Source organism: Sinohyriopsis cumingii, chromosome 7 (genome assembly GCF_028554795.1).
Source record: "Sinohyriopsis cumingii isolate HCF-2022 chromosome 7, ASM2855479v2, whole genome shotgun sequence".
Classification (NCBI taxonomy): Eukaryota; Metazoa; Mollusca; class Bivalvia; order Unionida; family Unionidae; genus Sinohyriopsis; species Sinohyriopsis cumingii.
In genome coordinates this window covers 24600934-24611445 of record NC_142967.1, presented here as the reverse complement: position 1 = coordinate 24611445, position 10512 = coordinate 24600934, and the positions used below count along the sequence as shown (strand labels likewise).

The 10512-nt window shown below is 33.0% G+C and overlaps 1 protein-coding gene across 2 annotated transcripts in view; it reads right to left on the bottom strand.

Moving 5' to 3' along the window:
• Window positions 1–693: 693 nt before the first annotated feature.
• LOC149794901 (uncharacterized) overlaps window positions 694–10512 on the bottom strand; it is a 261813-nt gene continuing 251994 nt past the window's right edge. For both annotated transcript variants that reach the window (XM_089964539.1, XM_089964538.1), the window contains exon 5: window positions 694–2260. In XM_089964539.1, coding sequence (XP_089820665.1) covers window positions 2195–2260 — 66 coding nt within the window. In that variant the 3' untranslated portion in view covers window positions 694–2194. The remainder of the gene's footprint in view (window positions 2261–10512) is intronic.

Below are 10512 nucleotides of genomic sequence, written 5' to 3'. Positions count from 1 at the left end.
ATAAAATAAGAACTTGGTGGAGAAAAAGAAGAAATTAGAAGCAGAAGAAGAAGAAAACCCAAAGGCCCTTTTCAGGGCCAGCCATATTTCTCGAAAAGAGATAGCCTTTCCATTGCCTACCCCTTTTTGTAAATTTAAATTTAAATTTAAATTTAAAAAAATTAAAAAAACAAAATCCCATATTCAATTCCCCTTGTCCCTAGACAGACCAAGACTCTATTCCCCATGTTCAATTCCCCTTGTCCCTAGAGTGACCCACGATTTTTCTCCATGTTCAATTCCCCTTGTCGCCAGAGTGACCCACGATTTTTCTCTATGTTAAATTTCCCTTGTCGCCAGAGTGACCCACGATTTTTCTCCATGTTAAATTTCCATTGTCGCTAGAGTGACCCAGGGGTCTCTGTAATGCTAATTCCCATTGTCGCTAGGGTGACCCAATTTACTACTGACGGAACACCTTGAATTGTTTTATTGGTGTTGGTGACAATTTTGTGTTTCTGGTCGGTAGTTTCATAAAGTCAGCTCTTCAGGATTCCCTAGAGAAGGGTATTCGTCTGTAAGCAATTCTTGGTTAATTTGTTTTTGACTCATTTTATGAGATCAGAAATATGAAACGTATTCACTCGTTTGCATTTAATAACTTGTTTGTAATCGCACGATTTAACGTCATATACAGGGAAAGAAAAAACAATGTGGCATTTAACGCTGACTTTTAATGTAAATAAATCGCTCTTAAAATGCAATTTCTGAACTAATACAATTTATATCTGCATTTAAAGTCGTTAAAAATGTTGTTACCTGCATGAATGAGATCATCACATAAATTCAACGTCTTTAACAAGAAATACTAGCCCGTGGCTCCCAAACGTCTTGCGCATACAAGTTAATATCAAACTAAAAACTGAAATATTTTGATTTTTCAACATCGTCACCAAGAACATGGGTAACATACAAAATCTGTCGTAACGAGGTTACTGTTTATTGGTCTTATATTTGTAAAATTTAAACATCGTCAGAAGAACTTAAATTTGGTTTAAAATTGTAAAGTTTTAATCGTAAACATAAGAAGATAAAACTGATGATTAAAATGAGGGACATACTATAAGGGTCATTTAATTTTATCAAAATGTACACAAAGATATAATTTGAACATCATTATGTCTGTGTGTGTGTTTACGTCAACAACATGTATCAAAATATAAAGTTTAGCATCTTTATTCAACTTGTGTGCAATATATAATTTTAATATTATTTTGTAAAGGAAAATTCAACCTTTAGCACCAACCGTTTTGGAGTAAAATATTATTGGATTTAAAGTAGCCTTCGAAGATAGAGTGGGCAGAAAAATGCATATTTGGCTAAAGTTAGAACATTCAGAACTTAAAATATGAGGTACTCTAATCGAGACACAAAGTCCTAGTCCATTGAATGTGCACAATGTCTTTACTTTCAACATTTTGAAGTATCATTTTTTTTTCTCGCTTGGTCAACAAATGAAATTGGTATGGTTTTCCATATGGAAAATTACGCTTTTCCTATTTGTGGTCAATACTTTAGTCAGGTAATAAAAGGACAGTCGACTACGTGGCGATATAGATATTATGCACATGATATTAAAGAATAACCTTTTGTTCTCACTTGAATCCGCTATTAACGAAAGCTCCAACTTTTCTAAATTTAGCTAGAGTAGGAAATTTTGGTTGATCCTGACTTGTTTTGTGTATCTAGAAAAGGCAATTATCCCCCAATCCACGGCATGATAAAAGCAATGGTGTCTTATAGTGCCGTTAAAACTAACAAAAGCAAAATAAATCATTCTAAAAATTAATTTTTGCAACCTTGCAAACGTTTTGCTATTAAATGATGTCAAAATTATAAATATATACGCATGATGAAAAACAATTACCTATTATTTGGGCTGATAATGGACCTTTTAGTACTTCCGCTTTCAAAAAAATGCTGTGACACCATTTCTCTAATGGCATGGCTAGAAACACTAAATATTCAGAATTGTTATTTTGTTTTATCTCTACACATCTGATACATTTCAGTCATATTAGGAGACTATAACTGAGTTTTGATTTTGGGGTTTAAGAATGAGGTGAACTGTATCATCTCAGTTTTGTGACTTCAGGTTGTTTTCATACACATATATCGTCAACAGGTTTTCTAACTGTACTACAAACCACAATTTCTATTCCTCGAAAAAGGTGAATATGTCATCTTCTGTTGCATTGCCACCTTGATATGCGTCATTCGCCTGAAGAAAAAAAATTAGTATCATAAAATAATATTTTCCCCAAAGAAGCGACTTGAAATATTATAGATATAACTGTTGGAAGATAGATTCTGACAGTTCTAGAGCATAGTGGTTTTACTACACATTGCGCTACTTTGTTTCGCACATCTTTATGTCAATTTTTTTGTGCTTACGCACAATAAATGAATAAAATGATCAGATCGAGAAATTACTATGGAAGAACTGTCAGAATAACTGGACAAGTCAGACTAGAAGATATTTAAACTGTGATACTACAAGAAAAATCTTATAAAATGCTATAACTGTGGGATTGAAAAATCTCCAAAAGAAATTGCACAAAGGAACACCAGATACGAATGTCAAGTCTGTCTTAATGTGTCGCGCTTCTTCCCAATCTGTGCATTAGTAACCAGATATATAACAAACTTTTGTCTTTATTTATATAAATGAATCACTTTATTGTCATTTTTATAAAGATGAACGTGCTTCATATACTAATAGACAAATCCAGTCTTGTTGGAGAATGGGATCAAATAGAATTGCATTACTTGGTACTTTTATCCATATTTAAATTTAAAAAACAAAAAAAAAATATAACACAACGTAGCTCTGTAAAAATACAAGTAGCCACAAGGATTAAACTCATAAAGGGACATATTAAGTGCCTCTGTGTATATTAAGTAGAGTTAAAATGTATATTATGAACATTTATTCGACAGTTTACATGTATAATTTTAACAGGAAATAATCGAACGTACAAGATGACTTTTTGAGAGAACTCAGTATTTAATATTGCACATAGATATGTATCAACCGATCAGAAAGAGCCGATATCGATTATCTCTAATGGACAATGCATAAAAACAGATAATATCTTATCTTCTTTTTTCTATGCTGTAAAATACGTTTTGAAATTTCTCCCAATTCCCAATAGACCATCAAAACGCAACTCAGAAAGATACAGTAATTAGTTTAACATATGTCCTGTCAGAATAGAGGCTATTAGGAAATAAGAAAATGAATGTGATATATCTGTAAACGTTAATGAAATAGCCGAATCGTGTTGCATTAAACAGATTATAGTGACTAAAACAAAAGGAGAAAAAGTGTTGATATATGAATTATATTACAACTTGGTGCCATGACGCTAGAATAATAACTCTTTTAAGATAAGTATTGTTAGAGATAAATTGATATGACGGAGGGAAACATTTCATTTATTAAAAAAGAAAACAAATTTTATACGCCAGATAATGTTCAGGACACAAAAGACTATGTTACAACGTATGCAGCTCAATAGAAGAATGCGAAAACGTGATTTATCTGCCCTTAGGGCAGGCAGCACTCTTTTACATTGGAAGAGTCTGCAAAACCAACTTCCGGCATGTATTGTTTTCATGACATATAGAGCGCTAGTTGATCTGTTTGACTAGTAAAATGTCAACAAGAGAAATCTATTGTTGTATTTGTTCCAGTCACAGTAATAAGTGGATAGATAGACAAAAAGTGACCTTGCACAGGTTCATTTCGGTCCCGGAAACCGAAAAATATGAAAGAAGCGGTGCAGATTAGTGAGACAAGCAAATTAATACTTTGTGTGGCGTTTCGTACCTACATGATCAATGTAATACTGTTATAGCAGATAAGCGCATTATTTTTATATCAGACCTGACCACTCCAAAAAGGTATAGATCTCATTAATCCACCCTTTAAAATTAATAAGACGTTATCCAAGCGCAAAATGCAACAGATTAGAAACATCACTAATCTACGGATACACTTTGAAAGAGTGCGAGAAGATAAACATTTTCAGACTGATGCAGGGTATGAAGCTAATATCCTTGGCCAATCAGTCATAAAAAGATGGAAAATGCGTGCAAGACTTACGATAAGTATTAGTGCTTAAAGAATAGTCAAATGTTATAAAAAATATACACTATTCCAGGTGTGTCTTTATTATGATCATTAAGATCCTTTGTCAATATTTTCTTTTTGTCTCAGGAATATATGGAGGTTAGAAATATAAGTGTGCATTCACATATTAGATACTAACCTTTAGGTAAAACCAGTTCCGTTACTTTTTCAACTGGAATGATTATATTATCCAAGGTAATGCATGTTTCATGTACACAAAAATATTACTATGGATGCCTTCTTCTTGAACAGTAGATTCACTGGTACTTATCGGTCAACACCAAACTCCTCTTACACGGACATTTGCCAAACTCATATTGTGCATACTGTATATTTGTATTCAAATGTGTGCTGAAAATATGACCGTTAAAGTTACATTTAGCATTACATAATTTTGTTTATATTTAAATCACACTTTTTAACATTTAATATCTACCTAACGTATTACTTTCACTAATAAAGTGAGAGAGAAAAAACATTACCCAATCATCATGTCGATACCTAAAAATACAACTGACGAAGCTGTTGCTGCTACACTTCTTCTTGTCAATGAAATAATAAGCGTTTCATATCCTCGAATGAATTCCATAATAAAAAAAAGAAATTAAACTGGGTGTTAAACATACAGTTACCATCATTTATCGGATTTATGATGTTATCAGTGAGTGGGTTGCTTAATTTTCTGGCATCTTTGATTAAATAAAAAGTTTTCATATATATATATATATATATATATATATATATATATATAACTAGTTCACCTTACCATTATACATTCAGTGACATACTGGAGGGCTACTAATTCACTTGTATAGATTTTACACAAAAAATACCAGCAACCCAATAATGAAAAATAAAATTGTGTGTAAAACATGTGCATCTTAGATAACTAATAACAATATTCCAACATACAGGCGTGTGAACATATGCATTTATATGTATGTACCATCACAAGCAATGACAGTACCTACCTAAAGTTCAATGTATGCAGCGGCACGCTCTAGCAGAGAGGGTAAGTAACCGCATTTTCACGTTTGTCTATAGACTTAACACCTCAAGAAAGCTCAGTTGTAAAATGCCAGAACTGTCAGCGCCATTTAAAAGTTTCCCGTAATTTTATTGTGTATTTTGAAAGTATGCACCTGTGAAGAGCAAAACTGACAGACCACTAACATACTGCATTATACAATTAAAACGATCAAGCAGATTCCTTCAGTTTCGTTCCTAAGTTAAATCAATTCACAAAATATTGAATTACCCGACAGTTTACGATCGTAAGATTGCAAATATACCATATAATGAAGAATGCCTAAGTACTGCATAATCTATGGTGTTGATAGTGGAAGATGAATACCGTTTTACTTTAATAAAAGACGTTTCAGCTGTGAATGAGAATGGACGGAAAACAATGTGCGAGACCACGATCTAGTGGTTTCTACTAACTGACAAGTAAATAAAGGGATCACTATCGATTAGAGGTCCAGCACATAGTACGTCCGGTTATAACAGTTGTCTGCTGAATAAAAAATATAAAAAATTATCCAAATAAAGACGTAAACATAATACCAAATAACAGATAAAAATATGTGAAATTCAGTAAATATTTCACAATTAGTGGGCTTATGAAAGTAGGTAAAGCAATGACAGTTAAAGCGAACGGAAAATCATGTTTCTTGATAGCTTTAGAGTGATAGGACAGTCCATAGAAGAACAGGCTAAATAGTTAAGCGATTAAAAATGTAGAGAAACTGAAACAGTTTAAAGACAAGGAACCTAAATATTCATGGGTAACACTGTGCATATACAAGTATATTGAAAGGTTCAGCACATCACTCATACCACCGAAACAAAATGTTTACTCAACAGTTAACGATGCAAGCATGTGCAATGACGATTGTCAGGATGTCATGGAGCATTTCAACAAATATCTATATTACTCTTATCTCATGATAGATATTTTGATTCTATGTCGCATTTATGAGGACTTTGGGAATGTCTGTATTAGGAATTACAACTATGTCCAGTTCACAGAATGACAGTGCTTATGAATTGGCAAATAATACAGCTTTAAGATATTATGTGCTAAATTAAGATTGATCTGTCCTATATGACTGAGAGTGGAAGAAGAGATAGAATTCGCTAGATACCTGAAACATATTTGCTGAAACTTATTTACACCATAAATACTCTCTGATAAAGATGGTAAGACTAACGCATGGTTTTAAAACATTCTTTAAACTCAGTCTAAGTGAATCAGGTTTGCGGTTAGTTAATGCTGTTTTGATTTCTATGTCAATAATTCTTCCTTGATAAGGTAGTCATACATTTAGGCACGTCATTTCTGAATGTGTCATTTAGTAATTGAACAATTTATTAGCAATCGTATCATAATGTGAGCAAATAGCATCCAATTTATAGCCTGATATTCACTTTCTAACATCACTAATGTGTTTATGAGTGTTGTATTAAATCTGTGGAAGAGATACATATTGATCTCTAAGTTTCTGAGATTCTGAAAGTCTAATGGCATTCTGACACTTTCATCATGGGCTGCATCAGATAGAGCTTCATTGCTAGTGGTTTCTGCATTAAACCGCTTCTCGTCGTATTTTTCTCAATTGTCATTCATTATACCTTGCCTAATCAATTTTTTTAATAACAGAATCAGGTGACAACACCTAATTGTATATCATGACCTTGCTGAAAGTCAAACACAGATATATACCACCAGCATTATCCTTCAATTGTTTACTACTGCAGTATTATAATCTCTTTACACATTCATGTTAATCAATGCAAAGAAGACGTCCGGTAAAATCAATGTATTTTGACCAAACTTTGGAATAGGTGTCTGTAAAGAGTGCACATATTTAATTTTCTCGGCGTTTATGTGGTATAACTATTTGATGATGTATTTAGCTTCTTTAAGTAAATTTTCCTACAGGTGAGGATCGATGTATTTACCGTATGTAGCCATCTATACTATGTATTGTTCTAACAAAGCGCGCGTGCTTTCGGCACTATAGTCAACAGAAACGTACGCGAGTTTCAAAAGAAACTTGTATGTTATACACACACACTAACACCCAATATAACATGATCGAAATTACACTTTTATGTTAATGTTCCTCATCGGGTGGGTAGATATCAGTCAGTGTTGATTGTCGAGCACACGTGTCAGCAGCACTACGAATTGATTATAGGCGTCATCTGGGTTGTTCAAGTACTGTCACCAAACCTTGGTCTCTCAATCTTATAATGCAGTAGCGCAGTTGGTTCAGGATGGACTCGCAATCCAAGGTCGCGGGTACTATAACCGTTCTTGCGATCATGGGTCGGCTGCCTCGATGTGTCCTTGAAAAAGACACTTCAAACCGATTGTTTTGGCCTATATGGCTTAAAATGTGTTGAAAGTACGGCTAAAACCGGCAAAAGGTATATTTCAAAGACGTTAAAAGCTACAGAAATTAACACATCCTTAAATAATTCTTGTAATTTAAATAATAGAAGATGTAAGTTTTACTTCGTTGGAAAGACTGTAACGCCCCAGCAAACTCTTTTATTTGCAGTGAATTAGTATATCATTTATGTCGTCAATTGGACTGTTAAAATTGACTTCTTTTTCCGGCAAACCATCAGACTCTATCTGCGATTGGCTGATTGTTGTAATATAGCTCTATGTTTATATAAGAATAATTAAAATAATCAAGAGTTGCGTCGCAGGCAAAGATTTCCTCGTCAGAAATTTCTTTTCAATGTTTAAACTTTACTGTAAGTGTCTCCGAAATCTCTTTTTCCTTCAATTTCCTTCACTCCTACTAATAAAAACAATGTTCAATTCCTTTATGCACGCACGCTCTCTAATGTTGACGATCTGTCTGATTGCATATTTCCCATCTCATTGTCTCTTTCTACAATCGCTGACGATCAAAATATACTCATTGGGTTTGATTTAACTGGCAGTTATTGCCTTACTTGAAATGTCATAATGTTATAAATAGTGTTTAAAGTATTGACTGCCTACATTATAATTTCATCATGTTTTACAACTGCGCTCAAAATCAACATTTTCGAGTAGGCAAATCCCAACAACGTCGCAGCAAGCATATTAAAAGTCATAGGATCACTTCACAGCTAGTTATCCCAGGAACACATATCTAGCTACCATTACACGCATGCCACGTAAATCTTCTGTCACGGTCACCTCTGTTGAATTGTGGAACAAACTGCATGCTACTTTGTATTTTGTAGCGATTATTTTGGACTCACACTTATTGATATAGTAAGCATGATTAAACAGTAACTGTTTTAGGTAGACAAGTGAAATCCGATAGACGTTTTGGAATCCATATTCAAGCATCCTGATTAGATTTTCAGATCACTGTAGGAATCTTTGAGTTTATTCTTTTAAAACATTTTCGAACATTGAAAATTTGCGGGGTTTTGTTTAACGCTAACCTAACATAATTGATTAAATATCATTGGAGACAGAGAAATTAAATTTGTTAGGGATCTATGCATTAGTGTGATGTTCATTAATGTCCATGCCATTATAACAAGTTTTCAAAAAATGTTTTCATGTGTTGGAAATAATGATTTTTCTTTGCAATAGGATTCCGTGTTTATCATTGATAGCTTTGTTTATGATATATTTTTACAGAGATAAATCCTGATCATGCAAATGGACTGTATTGTGTTTCCTTTAGGTCAGATGTAAACGGATACAGGATTTTAAATATTTTATAAGCATTTTTGGGATGATAAGCTTTTTCAAAGATTTCCTTATTATTTCGATATTCTGATTTCGCCGAATTTAGATTTAGATGTTCCTAACAAATATGTTATAAGATAAACAAATAGATGCATCAAATCTATTGTTCTGTATCCGCCTTGCTTACATCATCCGGTGTCAAGCCTATTGTTAAATGAAGAGTATATTTGTAGCTATCAATTAAATGTTCGCAAAAGAAACCCATTTTCTGGCTTCGTTACAAGTTTGAATTTCTGCAATCGAGCTTTAAAGTTCTGGTAAACCTTTTCCAAAACATAAACATTTTCAGGTTTTATCTCTTTGAAGATTTGTGTAGAAGCATTGTGTCAGTTATCTCACTTTTCATTTTTCATTTTGCACCAAATAGTAACTGGAAATTAATATTGTCGTCATCAAAAAATGCCTCTATATTCATTCCTGTATCTTCATATGTCTACATGTAAATGTGCCAGCAGGGTAGTGGTAATCAGTGTGATTAACATACTTAAAATCATTTGTAGGGAAATATGTTTTCGATTGCGTGTGTAGTATGTCTGTAAGCTGTTCTGTTAAACATTATTTCAATTTCGAGTATTTTGTTTTCTTTTTGTCCTATTCAATGTATTGATACAATTAATTTATATCTGTGTAAGCAAATGGGCTTTACGGAAGCTATGCTAAGATGTGTAAATATTGCTGTTTTGAGGCATCTAAACAGAAATAAAACCATGTGCATAAAGCTTCATGCTTTGTAAATTGTAGGTGTCATCAGCAAGTGAATAAGACGCTTGTCTGATACAGGTATTTTTATTTTTAACAATGAATCGTAAATCCTTTCAAACTTATGAATGATCACATGGTTCGATCCACTACAGGTGATTAATACACCAAGTCATCATGAACCCTTATAAATAAAAATGTGTCTATAAATTTCATCTCCGATTTTTCTGAGTTAGTGTCGAGGGACCTTGTAAAATTTACGAGCTCTTCAAGTTTTATTGTCAAGTTATCCATAAATTTATTCATACACAAATCTGTGTATTTACGCAATGTGTTGCTTCCTACACTGTACATCTTTAACCTCTTTGGAATCACGGCAAATGCTGATTAATTAAGTGTTATAATCGTTAAAGGCAATCTGTAAAGTTTTGTTCTAGAACATCGAGTATATCATTTTTATCTTTGAAATGAACAAATTACCGCTTTTATTCTTTTGAATTTTATTTCTCAACACGAATAACTTTGATTACACTTGTATCCCGTATAAACATATAAACATTGCATTCATTATATATATATGTTGGCAATGGTGTTTCTTTTAATGTTAATTGCGTGTAATATTTTTTTCACCTCTTCGTAGTTTAGGGTGTATTTATTTTTGTGACATGGTCATGGAAAAATCTGTATCATTAGTTCGCCCAAATAAACATTTGAATCTACACTCATCTCACATTTCAAATAAAACTAATGCCATTACGACATGCCCAAGTTGTTTTCTAATAATTCATTCTTTACAACCATACTACTGCGTATTTCGTTTCTCAACTTCGATGGTGATTTTACAAAACCAGTTTGAACAATTTATCAT